Here is a 15,545-nt window from a genome sequence, read left to right as displayed (position 1 = left end):
AAAAAAGTTCTTCATTATCACTCCTCAGAAAACATACATAAGGTAAATGAGTTCTATTTCCTGAATCTGTGAATATTCAATTTTGTCCTACTTTGATACATGTGGGAGCTTGAGATAAAATTACTACTTCTATTTTTTGTACTACATCTTTATTGCAAATCATGAAAACATTGTGTAAAAAGTATATATGCACTCTGTACAAATTATATGGTATCTTAGAAAAGCTATCATCTTTGTACCTCCATCAGAAAGAGAATGTTTTTTTATTCAAATAGAAATGATGCCACCTTACAAGAATTGTAAAATTACTGTTCCAATGGTTGTCATTATCTGGGTTACAATTCTATTTGAAATCATAAGGCCAAATTCCTAGGGGAAAACGTATGTATGTATGTATGTATGTACACTCCCACACAGACACACACAGACACACATACCTCTCTTATACAGGGAGCTGTTCAGTAATTCCATGGTGTTTATTTAAATTGAGAGGTACTTGTGGATCATCATCATCATCATCATCATCATCATCATCATCATCATCATCCCAAATCAATAAATTGAAGGGGAAGGCCCTGTCATGGAAGGTTATGCACAATGATGTACCACAGTGGTCCAGTTCAAGAAATAGATTGATGCTTTTGTGACTTCCAGGACTTGGATGAGATGGAGTGACTGGCTCAAAACACCCATCTGGCTTCTAGATCATGAATCCAAGGAAAGACTTGAATTCATGGTCTCCTAGCTTCTGTTCCACCACCATAACCACTAAACCACACTGCCTCTCACTTAGGAAAGAAAATATACTTGGTTTTGCATAGGAGGGTTGTTGTAAGAAGGAAGCGTATTGCTATGGAAACCGAATAGTTCATAATCTAAACAGAAACTCATATACCCAACGGTTCTAACAAGGTGTGGGGGCTGGGGAATTCTCCTTGCCTACTTGTGGCCATAATCACTTGAGGACTTCACTTCAGGACCTACATTTTCAGCAGCTCTTCCACTGACTATTGAACTTAAGAAGTGAAGATGGAATTGTCACATAAGTAGAAAATCAAAGGAGACTTGGAGTGTAATTTCAGGGAAAGAACCTGAATTTTGGGGCCTTTCCAGTCCAGAGTGTTTCTTTCATTGAGGCTTCTCTATAATTTCCATTTTAGAAGGGATTTTGCTTTCTGCATGGTCATCTGCTGTGGGAAATGGGAAGGAGTAAAACAACGAAACATGCATCATGACATTGTGATCCAAACTCCATCCCATTTGGATCTGCAGAATGAGCGGCACAAAAGCATGTCATTTCTATGCCCTCAAGAATATGCTTACTGTTATGCTTTACTAAAATTCCCATGAATAATCAGTCTTAATTCATTGGAGTGGACTGGATTGGCTGGGTGTCATAATGGGTTTTGTCATCTTCTCCTTGAGCTGAATTTCAATGCCTGAGTCCACTCTTTCTGATGTTCGTCTGGGAGATATACTTCTCCAGGAGGTCACATGATGTCATTTCCTGAATATACATCTGCTGGATGGAGCAGAAGTATACAGTCAGAAAGAGTTTCCTGTTTTTGTTAAGAATGACAGTCAACTTCTCCTACTGTGCATCTCGGGCACAATAATACACAGCAGTGTCGGCAGCTGACACGGAGTTCAGCTGAAGGGAATACTCATTTTTGGAGTTGTCTGAAGCAATGGTGGTGCGGCTTTGAAGAGACGTTGAATACCATTTTCTCCCATCATTAGGATAGATTCTGGCAATCCATTCAAGCCCTTTCCCTGGAGGCTGACGGACCCAGTTCCAAGCATAACTACTACTAGTGATGGAGACCCCTGTAACTTTGCAGAGCAGGTTTAGGTTTTGTCCTGGCCTTACAGTTTCAGGCCCTGACGATACAAGTTGCACATCAGAAAGGGACCCTAAAGAAGTAGGAGAAAAAACAAAATCAGGATTCACGTACATCATTAAATATAACACATAGTCACTTTCTCTAAAATTGTGTACTTACATTTTGGCATGAGCATCAGAGAAAAGAAAAAGAGCAAGAAATCCATAGTGTAATAATAGATTTAATTTAATAGATTTCCGCCAGTTGGACATGTACAATTCAAAGAAAACGTGGAGATCCAAAATGAGGGCCCTTCTTTTAAAGGGGAATATTTGATGATGATATTTGCATAAGACCAATGAGCCATAAAGTAGCTCTTAGAAAGCAAGGTCCAGTGGAGTGCTTGCATTCTTTAGGAGAATGAGGGAGAGAACCTTTTCCTTCCTTCCTTCCTTCCTTCCTTCCTTCCTTCCTTCCTGCCTGCCTTCCTGCCTGCCTGCCTCCCTTGACAGCTCAAAATATATAACTTAGCCCTAATGCGTGTAGGAAATGTCTTCTCTTGGCCCCATCCAGACCTCTGGGGTGAGGCTCTTCTACAGGGCAAACCTCTCAGTACTCACTCTCCATCATTGTAAAGTGTTTGGGAAAGGTGACCATTTGAGGCCATAACCATGCCTCGTGAGAAGAGCAGGTGACCAAAAAAAAAGGTCTTCTTTCCTTGAATGGACTTTCTCTCTCGATTCTGTTGTTTCATTGACACTGAGCTACTCAGAAAATATGACTAGTGGTGGGAACAAGGTGGGAAGTTGCTCTTCCTGACATTTTGCTCTCTTGCACGTGACCCAATACTACTTTTTTCAAAGGTCCCAGAATTGCAGCATGTCTATGTTAACCATGGCTTGACTACACTACTGACAGCCTTGACTTGTTCAGAGGAGACAGCAATTGCCTCTGCTCTAATATACAACATTAAACGGAGGGACAAAGATTTGAGACAAAGATCTAACAAAGGTCAATTTGTTGCTTTGAGATTGGCTACTACACTGGGCAATGCATACCACAGGCCCATATAATCCCTGATCAGATCAGATACATGTTTTTTTCTGAAATCGGAAAGTGTATCCTCCGGCATTATCAGGCTGCACAGCTAACACTTCCTCCTCTAGTTTTTCCTTTTAACAATAAACCACTTTAGAAACACAACAGTTTAATTGTACTTTTAAAAGAATAATGCAACGGTTTCTGTGAAATGGTGTTTATATATGTGAATGTAAACTGAGAGATAGAGACCAAGACGATAGGGATAGAGATGTATAGTACAAAACCGTAAAGTGCAAAGTCATCTTTTCCAATGACAATCACTAAAATGTACTGAATTCCAGTATCTCCTGGACTTCCTTTTTTCTTTTGCAAGAACTTTATTAAAGTTTCAAGGAAACGTTAAAATGTGAAATGCAGAAAAGTTAGAATACAGAATGGAAGAAAAAAAGATAAAGAAAAAATATTAAAAAGTGCAGGAATAGCAAGAAAATTAAGAAGGTTTTTTTCTGAACCTCTCCAACACAGATATGAGTACTTAATAAACTATCTTAATATCTGACTCTTAATTAAACCTTAGTTACCATTATTTCTATAAAAAGAAACCAATTAATCATCAAAACCCAAAATCAAAACATGGCCATCTTGTTTTGTTTTGTTTTTTAAGATATGTCTACCCCCCTATTTCCTTTGTCCTTTTCCTCTACCCTTGATTTTCCCTTCCTGTTTTTCTCAAGTTATTCCAAGGCATCTCAACAGCACTAGATCTCCCCACTCTACCACCCAAGCCATGTATGTATGTACCTATTGGTTTGTGTTGGTTTAGATTTAGGTACCACCGACTCCTAAACTGAACTCTGTCAGATTCACAGTCTCAAACAATCAACAATATTAAAAAACACAATACAACGTAAATAAATAGCATTCATTCAATCAATGCATGGCATAGGCACTCAGTCTTTCCAATGGAGCTCATCTAAGACAGAACTTTGCCTGACAGAAAGCATACATTGCTTGAAATTCTTCCTGCTTATATAGTTCAAGACTTTTGTTAAGTGCTCTACATCTCAGGAAGTACGATGCATGGTTTTTAGCACTGTTCTTCATTGCTGTAACCAGTTCAGTCTCCTGACCACTAAAGCCCATCAAGAAGTTCCCTCTGCCATTGTTTCCATAATTTCCTTAAGCTGTATTTGATCATCCTCTCCCTCCCTTAGTAAATAGTGGAAGTGAAAAGCAATCATTTTTTTAGTTTGGGGAATGTTAGGAAAAAGAGAGCAAAGGTGGGTGGGGGAGGGAAAATGGGAGAAATATCTGGTAAATAAAAGAAGCCTATAGCATCAAACTGGATCAGACTGGTTCAAAAAGTGATGGAGGTGATGCAGCAAAGGTTGCAATTATCCTAGAAGTCTTCTGCTGCTTATTTTTACTAACATCATTTTTCTGTCTTGTTTTGTATTTGAATTTCTCGTGTGCAGCTCTTTGGTGCCCTCCAGAGGAAATCTCTTCCAAATGTAAACAAGGAGTGAGGGTCATCTCCCACTACCTTTCTCACACAGTAAAACAGAGCCATGCCAGCTGTGGTTAAGCTGATTATCTGAAGAGACAAGATAGAAAAAAAATGCTATGCCACACTGCTTCTTTTCTCCCTTACTCACTCCATCCAATAGATACCTCCATTGACTTCAGAGATGGTACCTATTAGTTTGTGGGATTTTCCATACTGATCTCAGGTGTTCAGCAAGAACAGAAAAAGGAAATCAGATACAGCAAGTGGGGGAGAGAGAAAGAGAGAGGGAGGGAGGGAGGGAGAGATGGAGGGAGGGAGGGAGGGAGGGAGGGAGGGAGGGAGGGAGAGAGAGAGAGAGAGAGAGAGAGAGAGAGAGAGAGAGAGATAATAATGTTCTGTTTGAAATTTATGAAATGTGAATATAGCCACAGATTTTACTATGGATTTAAGCCTTCTACTGGAATTGAACTTAGCACTGGTGGATATCTGGAAGTTAATGGAACTTAGTTAATAATGCCCATGGACCATAAAATGAAAGATAGATAGATTTTTTAAAGCAACTTATAGGTCCTGAAGAAGCACAGATATGAGGTCCTGGGGGAATTTTTTTTCTCCTTTTTCTTATTATATAAACCAGATACAAGATAAACATAAAACATGTTTTCCTTTACTTTTTTCAGACTTCCCTGTCTCCTTTTGTGCCCTTAATGCATGTTTCTTCTTTTTCCCTTTGGGGGGGGGGGATGATTTTCTATTTCAACTTCCTTTTTAACTAGTTTGAAACAATTCTCAAAGACATGCTACTCTGTGACAGACAGTGGATGTTTGACCATTTCCACAGACGTTTTACAGGGAAATAGACTTCCATGATCCACTAATCATAGTTCTGATTTCTAGAATTAGGGCAATTTTCTCCACCTTTCCAATTATATTTTTTTCAAGTATTTTCAAAACAAGTTAAGCATCAGTCATTGATTATCTCACCCAAAAAAGAGAAAGTTGTTGATCAGCTACTGTATATCAAGAAAAATTGCCAGGTTGATGATAGTTCAATTATAATTATATCTCTTATGAATTACTGAAGTCATTCTAGTATTCTAGTAGGCCAACACATCAAAGCTTCTGTGCCAAAGGGAATAGGAATTCAAAAGCAGTCAATATAAATATATTCAGAGCCCCAGAGAGGCAGGAAGGAATAATGCTGACTCTGTGTTGTTCATTTGCACAAGTTTTCTCCCCTGTCTTATCTTCCAGAATTTCACTTTGAACGACAGACCTTTTATCCAGAAGCAGAGTCATGATGTTGCTCTTCCTGGTGTTCTTGATGAACAAAATAGTTACTCTGAGCTGCCCTGCAGGTGATGCCTTCCCTGTTCCACAGGAGTCGTACCAGCCTGGCCACCTCGTCATTGGTGGGATGGTGTCTCACATTGTTTATCACTTCTATGACATTCAGTTTAATGAACATCCTTCTCTAAAACTTTATGGCTTGCCACTGTAAGGATTTTTTTTTTCTTCCTATGTATTTTCTAATCTTAGTCAGATTGGGAAAAAAAATACTCAGTTGAGTAGCAGCTGTAGGAGTATAAATGCAGGTTTGTTTATCTAACCTAAGACTTCTTTGTGTTTCTAATGTATCTGGTTGTGGGAGAAGAAGCCATTTTCTATACATGACCTTAAAGTTTTTCTCATGAAACTTTGGTATAATTGAAGAACATCTAGTGAGGTTACGGTAATTTTAAAAACGTTCTGCATTATCACTCCTCAGAAAACATACATAAGGTAAATGAGTTCTATTTCCTGAATCTGTGAATATTCAATTTTGTCCTACTTTGATACATGTGGGAGCTTGAAATAAAAGTACTACTTTTATTTATTGTAGCACATCTTTATTGGAAATCATGAAAACATTGTGTAAAATGTATATATGCACTCTGTACAAATTATATGGTATCTTAGAAAAAACTACCATCTTCGTACCTCCATCAGAAACAGAAATGGTTTTTTTATTCAAATAGAAATGATGCCACCTTACAAGAATTGTAAAATTACTGTTCCAATGGTTGTATTTAACCTATTTGCAGTGTAATAACTAAATTCTATCAGGACGTCCTTGCCTTGGTCTTTGCTGTGAAGGAGATCAATGAGGACTCCCACATCTTACCCAACATCACTCTTGGGTTCCACATCTATGACAGTTACTACAACCCAAGGATGACCTATCGCACCACTCTGGACCTGCTTTTCAAATCCAAGGAATTTGTCCCTAACTACAAATGTGACAGTGAGAAAAATCTCATGGCCATCATTGGAGCACTTCAGACTGATACTTCATCCGATATGGCAGAAAGTATAAATCCCTACAAGATTCCACAGGTAGTTTGGGCAGGGGGTGAGAGAGAAACTTGGTCTTATTTTCTAATTAATATTAGAGTTCAGTATTTAGCCATGCCTTTCTGCAGGATTTCAATAAAGTGAATTTTGTTTGCCCTTCTGCATTTTTTCCCCCACAACTCAAGATGTTGGATCAAGGTAATCCAATCCAAACAGTCAAATTGTTTTCTTACAACCATAGATAAGGAAATAAAAATTTAAAGCATCAATTACAGAACAAATTTATATTTTATCCGAGAGGTTCAGCTGACATTGCGATTTTACTGCCACCTGGCAATAGGTGGCAGCTCTCCTTGCTTTGTCTTAGTTTGTGTCTGATAACAACTCTTTTGCCTGGGAGTAGTTGGAGGATTGGTGCTCTATGAACATTTGGAGATCTCTGTAACAATTGCAGTGAAGGAGAACATGACTGACTCATTCTATTTCTCCAGAATCTCATGGAGATAATCTTTCATGGATAGGTATTTCATGATATCTGCCATAAAGAAAGGCCGAAGGTAATCCAATATGTCTATCTCTAAAGAATTCCTTTCTTAGGCTGGGAAGACATAACATGCTCAGATAGTTGGCAGGTATCCAGGTGTTTATGGGGAAGAGCATTCTGGAACACTAGATTAGGAAGATAATTTTGGTTTCTAATTCAGTTATATTCTACAGCTGAGAAAATATTTTAGCTTTTAGGCTTTAGTTCCTCATGTCGTTCCTCAGAAGTGCCATATGTCCCTAGAATTTGAGAAATTTTCAGTGTATTAATTGAATACACTTCCTTCACTTTTTATCCAGTAGTCATGTTTCTATATATTTTCCCTTGATTCTCATGAATGATGACTCTAATTTTGTTTTGTTTTGTTAAGTTGACCTATGGCTCTTTTGCCCAAGAAGAGTTTCAGACCGCAACATGATCTTCACTTTACTGCATGGTCCCAAATGAGGACCATCAGTACATTGGAGTTATGCGACTTCTTCTCCATTTTGGATGGACGTAGATTGGAGTCTTTGCTGGGGATAATAATAATGGATAAAATTTCTTGCAGAAATTCCAGAAATTACTTTCCCAGAATAATAAATAATCCTTTCCCTAGGATGGGAAGAGTTAATGTGCTCAGAATGTAAACAGGTTTCCAGATGTTCAGTGTGATGAGGATCCTGGAACTCTATATTAAGAAGCTAATGCGGGTTTGTAATGCAGTTATATTCCACAGGAGAGATAAAAAAATAAACTTGGGGTTGTAGTTGGTTATATTGTTAATCATAGTGCCTTACTTTACCTAGATTTTGAGAAATTTTCATTGTAGGGAAACCTTCTTTCAGTTTCCATCCAGCAGTAATTGTTCCATTTTTTTCCCTTGATTCTCATGAATGATGACTTTCCTTTTTTTAGTTTAGTTGACCTATGGCTCTTTTGCCCAAGAAGAGTTTCAGACCGCAACATTATCTTCACTTTACTGCATGGTCCCAAATGAGGACCATCAGTACATTGGAGTTATGCGACTTCTTCTCCATTTTGGATGGACGTGGATTGGAGTCTTTGTTTTTGATACAAATAAGGGAGAGCGTTTTTGGCAAAAACTGCAGTCATTGCTTTCTGGGAATGGCATCTGCTTAGCTTTCACACAATATATTCCACAACTAGTCCACTTGGAAAACTTGTCTGAATTGCTCCGTGCACACCCAATTATTTCTAATAAACTGATAGATCAGAAAGCAAATGCTTTTCTCGTCTATGGAGAATCATTCACAATCGTGTGGCTCAGAGTTGTTGCGTTTCTACGTGATCCTGAAGATAAAGAGAGTGCATCATTTAGAAAGGTTTGGATCCTGATGAACCCGATTGATTTCATACTGACAGGGTTTCAAAAGGGTTGGGACCTCCAGATGTTCCATGGGGCTCTTTCCTTTGCAGTTCATTCAAGAGAAGTTCCAGGGTTCAAAGAATTTCTTCAGGTCATCAAACCTTCAACCCACAAAGACGGATTTCTTAAAGACGTTTGGGAACAATTGTTTGACTGTTCATTTGCAAATGCAGAATTATCCTCAATGATCAGTGAAGCTTGTAGTGCAGAAGAGAATTTGGAGAATCTGCCTGGCCCTTTGTTTGAGTTGCAGATGACTGGCCAAAGCTACAGCATTTACAATGCTGTTTATGCAGTGGCCCATGCTTTGCAGGAGATGGCGAGACCAAGATCTAAACAGGGAGAAATTCCAAAGTTTGAATTTCCTGATCTGCAGCCTTGGCAGGTAACCTCCCCATGCCGTACCTATCTTTTGTTTCAGTGAATAGTCATAGTTATCCACATATTAATAAGGCTGGTTTGAAGATTTAAATAAATTATGCCTTTGAAAATTTCAGTCTAGTCAAAGGGATTTCTGTATCACCTTTGGTTCCATAAACAAAAACCATTTCATATCCACCTAGAACTGGCCTGTCTTGAAATTTGTCTAGCCTGCTTCCAAGAATTCAATGGTGAGTTGTCTGAAGGCAGTCTTTGTTTGCTTTGTGCCCACCATGCTTTTCTGAAATGTTGGAATTTTACCTTTCTTATTATCTTTTGGCAAATTAGTCGAGACAGATTTGTTAGACTGGGGATTTAAGATTGTTCTTTGATAGGTCAGATGTATTATTTTCATGAAGTGATCAAGGTTTTGAGACTTATGCTAAAGTACTGAGAGAATTGCTGAGTCTGGTGCTTTAAATACTTAAAATTACTTAATGAAATAAAAGTGAGTTGCATATGTCAATCATTCCTTGTGAGTCCACATTTCCTTTTTCCAAATCTAAAACCAGGGAAAGTTCTTTGGTCTACTGGGAAGTAGGAGTAAAACTATGGGAAACTTAATTCTTTGTTCCCTGATGCATTATTTTCTTTTTGACTCCCTCTTTCTGATCATCCTTTAAGTAGCTCCACAAGTTCCTTCAAGGTATTTCTTTTAACAACTCAGCTGGAGAAAGAGTCTTCTTTAAAGAGAAAAGAGAAGGTCGAGGTGGCTTTGACATCCTCAACATGATCACTTTTCCAAACAGATCCTTTCAGAGAGTTAAAGTTGGAATGTTAGATCCCAGTGCTCCAAAAGGGAAAGAATTATGCATTGATGATGATTTGATTGTCTGGCACCCAGCTTTTAACCAGGTAAGAACCGAATTAATGGACTATATCTTGATCCATTATGATCACATGAACATGTCTTTAACTTCTAAAGAGCATAGACTCTTTAGAAATATAATTTCTATTTTATAAAGTAAAAAATGGAATATTCTGTATGAATGTGGTCCATCATCAACCATTTACTAATTGACAATATTACCCTACAGTGTAAATGGCAGATTTCTTATTAGGATTGCAATTCCATTTGAATTCAAGGGTCTCACATAGTTTCCATAACAATGTCATCATGCACTTTATTATTTATTTATTTGTTTGTTTATTTGTTTATTCGATTTCCATAGCTGCCCTTCTCAGCAAGTGACTCAGAGTGGATTACAACAATAAAACTATAAAACAATTAAAACAATTTCAATTAAAACAATTAAATTAAAGAATAAATATACATGACCACCAAGTAAGCAGTGCATAGATGTTAATATAACCAAGAAACGGGACCATTCACATGTTCAGGGCCCCAGACCCAGGCACATAACCAGGTCTTCATGGTCCTATGTAAGGCCAACAGGGTCGGGGACATCCTAATCTCTGTAGGGAGAATATTCCAGAGGTCAGGTGCTACGACTGAAAAGGCATGCCTTCTGTTTCCCGCCAACCAACATTCATTGGCCAATGGGAGCCTACTAGATTGAATTGGATGGGCAGAAATAACTGGGAGAAGACGGTCCCTTATGTAACCTGATCCCAAGCCATTAAGGGATTTAATGGTGACAACCAGCACCTTTAATTGCACCCAGGAGCACACCAGCAAACAATGCAGCTCATGTAGCAGTGCTATTACACATGTTGAATATCCATTATGATTTACTACCCATGCAGCCGCATTCTGTACCAGCTGAAGCTTCTGAATGCTCTTCAAAGGCAGCCCCATGCAGAGTACGTTTTAATAATCCAGACCCAACCAGCCTGAATTGTTTTCATCCAGAGGGCATGAGAGACTGTGAGCAGAGCCTTTCGGTCCAGGAATGGGCACAACTGGGCACAACCTGAAGGTGTGCAAAGGGCCTCCTAGCCATGGCTGCCACCTGCTCTTCGAGAGGAGCTGTGTGTCTATGAGGACCTACATATTGTGCACTGAGTCTGCCTAGGACAGTGCAACCCCATCCAGGATGAAAGATGGAAAAATCTTGTCACTGGGAGGCCCACAAACCTAAAGCTGCTCAGTCTTGCTTGGGTTCAGCTGAAGCCCATTGAACCCCATCCAGGCACTTACAGACTCCAGGCACTGGGAGAGGACAACCATGGCATCACTCAGGTTACCCGGGGTGGAGATATAAAGCTGGGTACCATCAGCATATTGATGATAACTCACCCCAAACCATCAGATCACCTCTCCCAGCAGCCTCGTGTAGATGTTAAAAAGGAGAGGGGAGAGAACTGAGCCCTGAGGCACCCCACAAAGTAGGGGACATGGGCAGGATCTCTCCCTCCTATGAATGCCAACTGGAACTGACCCTGGAAAAAGGAGGAGAACCAGCACAACACTGTGCCACCCACCCCCAACTCCTGAAGCTAGTCCAGAAGGATACAATGACCAATGCTATCATAGGCTGCTGAGAGGTCAAGAAGGGTGAGGATGGTTACACTGCCCCCATCCTGCTCCTGCCAGAGGTCAACTTAGAGTGTGATCAATGCCGTCTCAGTCCCTAATCCAGCCTGAACCCTGACTGAAAAGGGTCCAGATAATTTGCTTCATCCAAGATCCTCTGCAGTAGCCATGCAACCACTCTCTCCACAAACTTCCCTAGAAAGGGGAGGTTGGAGACCAGATGAAAACTATTCAGGCTGGTTGGGTCGAGCAATGGCCCCTTGAGAAGAGGACACAATACTGCCTCCTTATTTACTCACCCTGCCCTCCTTTTGCACATCCTTGTAATTTCAACATCTTTTTAATGTATAGCATAAATCCAATTTGATGTAATTCATCAGTCATTTAGTAAGTCAAGAATTCTTTCCCCCCAGAAAGGAGAAAAATTAGAAACTGTTTTAGAAATCTCCCTTTGCAAAACCTTTCATGTTTATGACCAGGTTCTTCCACTTTCTCGGTGTAATGACCATTGTGCCCCAGGATCCTGGAAGAAAGGGGCTGAAGGAAAACTGTTCTGTTGCTATGATTGTGTCCCATGCCCAGAAGGGAAGATTTCAAATCAAAATGGTAGGTGAGACATTCCACCATTTTTTCTTTAGATGGACTAAAGGAAATTGTAATACACTCCTTTAGCATACATATAATTCGTAGTTTTGCTAGTTCTTCTGGGTGAATACTCATTTCTATACCTCTGGATCACAATCTATTATTCATCAGTCAAAGCTTGCCCATATGATTCCTGCTGGTAATGTTTCCTACAGAGGCACAAAGTATATATTCCCCGAATGAAAGATCTTATAGAATCACATGATCTATATCTATTTATTTATTTGTCACATTTTCAACCTCATTTTCATTTGGTGTTCTTTTTGTTAACATTGTTCACTCAGTAAACAAAATATCATGATTTTTTTTTTGTGAATTCAGGATCTATTGAGCATTTTTAATACATATACATATACATATACATAGGTTTTCCCTCCCTTATGTTGTCATCTTCATAACTTGTGATGACAACAAACAAATTATAAGTCCAGCTAATATTTGAATTCAAATTACAATTTGTAGAGCAGACCTGGAATTAAAGAAAAAATGTGCTGGAAAAAAACAAGTCAAAGAATTTTCTTCTTACCAAAAACAAAACAAACAAACAAACAAACAAACAAAAAAGAGATGAACATGTCATTTGAGCCTAAGGTCATTGACTTAACTCAGAAAATTATTTATTCTTTTATTCTCCTTTTCTTTTTGGCAGAGATTAAAGTGGGATTTGAGGACTATTAATCTCCTCTTTTCAAAAGGGGATAGAAATCAGGAGAATCAAGTTAAAGTTAAACTTCTACTTAAGGTTTAAATAAAGCTTGATAGTTTTTACAAATGATAGTGTAATGCTCAACCAACAACTTTCTCATTTGCTCATATCTCTGTAGTAGTGAATCAATGCACACATTCTTTCCACTTGATCTGCCATTTTCTGGGCCTTAACTTCCATGTAAACCTGAAAGTAAGTGAAAGCTAAAAAGCTTCAGCAGACAAAGGCAGATTTGTGAATTGATCAGAGATTCTACCATCAAAGAGACCTAGGGAGGGGGTTTGTAGAACTTACTAAGGTTATCCACATAGAACAAGAAGGTCAGGATAAAATACAGGGATCAGATGAATACACCTTTCTTATCTTGACAGTAATATTAGGCCATAATTTTTTGTTTGTTGGACCCCACCTGCTTTTTCCAAATAAAAAGGCTGATCTTTCCTTAGTTTACTCCCTCTTTAGGAAGGAGGAAACCTAAAAGAGTTGCAATGAATGATAATGGTTTGTGCCTCAGAGTCAATACTTCTGCTACTGTCACTCAAGTCTTATATCCATCATCACATTTTTTCTTCTCCATGTTTTGGAAAAATGGGAAAAGTCCAAACTGTAAATCTTGTAATAAACTTGAAAACTTTGGAAAGGACTGCATTACCAAGAATATTTGCCCTTCACATTGTACTTTCTTTTATGCCAATTCTAAATGATACAATTGAGGAAAAACAGCATTTCTTATCAGCATGATGTATTTGGTGACCAGTAGAAAGCAATAATAATTGCAATAATAATTGAATAATAGCTGACATCCCTTAGAAAGTAATTTTCAAAAATATGGAATGAATAGATGACAATTTCCTTGACTTTTCTTCCAGATATGGATGACTGCTTTGAATGTGCAGAAGATCATTATCCTAATAAAGAAAAGCAAGGATGTATTCAGAAACCGGTGGTCTTTCTAACTTTCGAAGAAACGTTAGGAATTGGTTTAGCCTCCACTGCTCTTTGTTTCTTCTTCTCGACATCTTGGGTACTTGGAACTTTTATTAAGCAGAGGGATACCCCCATTGTTAAGGCCAACAACCAGGCTCTCACCTACACCCTGCTTGTCTCTCTTCTGCTCTGCTTTCTCTCCTCTTTTTTCTTCCTCAGCCCACCTGTCAAGGTGACCTGCCTTCTCCGACAATCCACTTTTGGCATCACCTTCTCAGTGGCCATTTCCAGCATCCTGGCCAAAACCATCACAGTGGTTGTTGCTTTCATGGCCACCAAACCAGGTTCCCACATGAGGAAATGGGTGGGGAAAAGATTGGCCTTCTCTACTGTCCTTTCCTGTTCTCTCTTCCAAGTATGTATTTGTGTTCTTTGGTTGTCAACATCTCCCCCATTCCCTGAGTTGGACATGCACTCAGAATCCAAAGAAATCATTTTACAATGCTATGAGGGCTCAGCCTCCTTTTTCTACTCCGTCTTGGGCTACATGGGTATCTTGGCCATGGCCAGCTTTATTGTGGCTTTTCTTGCCCGTAAATTACCTGACAGCTTCAATGAAGCCAAGTTCATCACTTTCAGCATGCTGGCCTTCTGCAGTGTGTGGGTCTCCTTTTTCCCAGCCTATTTGAGCACCAAAGGAAAAGTCATGGTAGCTGTGGAGGTCTTCTCCATCTTGTCCTCCAGTGCTGCCTTACTGGGATGCATATTCTTGCCAAAATGCTACATCATTGTTTTCAGGCCTGAGCTAAACCACAGGGAGCAACTAATAAAGAGGAATTAGTACATCATGTGATATTTCTTGCTGTGAGACATTGCTGGCAAATAAAATAGAAATCTGTTTTCTGTCTTGAAGAATCATATAGAAGTTTTTTATATCTGTCAAGGGAGGATTGATAGTGGATGATGATCATGATGATGATGATGATCATGATGATCATGATGATGATCATGATGATCATGATGATGATTAAGGAATTATTATTGTCACCCATTCCACAAGAAGTGTTGATGCTGCTGCATACTCAAACATTTCCAAGATTCCTTGGATGACAGTAGTCTGAGATGTGTTGGAAAAGGCAAGTGTCTTTCTATGGCTACCTGCTCTAACCTCTAATAACAATAAGTATTCTGAAGGACTGCTTCAGTGTGGACTTTATTGTTTTATTTAGACTTTGATTTGAGCTTAATTTAGTTTACTTTTGACTTAGATATGCTCAAAACTGACGTTCAGGAAGTTCTGTACATCTGTGGTTCGATACTAGTAGATTTTCTTTTGATTTTGTAATCAAGCATGAAGGGAAGAAGATAATATTCCTAGGCTATATTCCCAATTGCTTAATGTAGGCCCTGTCACCAGAACTTTCTTTTGTAGTCAGTTCTTAACATTTAATGCCCCAAGTCATCCAGTGCCTGAAGCATAATAGTGGTCATACGCCTGGCCTGTTTTTTCTGTCAGAGTAGTAGTAGCCTATTCTGGAATTGGGGAGATCCTGGTTTCTCCCCTGTCATGGTAAGACCACTTCTTAGTGAGCCTCCAACTCTCTGGTGCCACCCCACTCCAGAGGGAGGCTGGGCCTGTTAGATAGGCCCACCCCAGGAGACTGATTGGCCCGACTGGCTCTCAGAGTGTACATGGAGTTGTTCAGTGAAGTCTGCTGCACGGTCTTATGAAAGCCTTGGTGGCTGCATGGAATAATAGAGAGGCTGTGGTTTTGGATCAGATCATGCCTGA

The 15,545-nt window shown here is 39.2% G+C and overlaps 1 protein-coding gene and 1 gene segment (V, D, J or C); one reads left to right on the top strand and one right to left on the bottom strand.

Annotated features, from left to right (window-relative positions):
- Positions 1 to 1,591: 1,591 nt before the first annotated feature.
- Positions 1,592 to 2,450, bottom strand: LOC134497214 (immunoglobulin heavy variable 4-39-like). The segment is given in 2 exon segments: positions 1,592 to 1,914; positions 2,444 to 2,450. Coding segments are annotated over 2 exon segments (330 nt in total).
- Positions 2,451 to 5,671: 3,221 nt separating this feature from the next.
- LOC134497213 (vomeronasal type-2 receptor 26-like) lies at positions 5,672 to 14,594 on the top strand. The gene is made up of 6 exons (XM_063302887.1): positions 5,672 to 5,868; positions 6,456 to 6,747; positions 8,152 to 9,003; positions 9,666 to 9,893; positions 11,955 to 12,081; positions 13,696 to 14,594. Exons 1-6 carry the CDS (start codon positions 5,672 to 5,674, stop codon positions 14,592 to 14,594), a joined length of 2,595 nt encoding a protein of 864 aa, XP_063158957.1.
- The last annotated feature ends 951 nt before the right edge of the window (positions 14,595 to 15,545 follow it).

Source organism: Candoia aspera, chromosome 4, assembly GCF_035149785.1.
Source record: "Candoia aspera isolate rCanAsp1 chromosome 4, rCanAsp1.hap2, whole genome shotgun sequence".
In the NCBI taxonomy this organism is placed as follows: Eukaryota; Metazoa; Chordata; class Lepidosauria; order Squamata; family Boidae; genus Candoia; species Candoia aspera.
The sequence above is the reverse complement of the archived record's forward strand: the minus strand, read 5'-3'. Positions and strand labels throughout refer to the sequence as shown.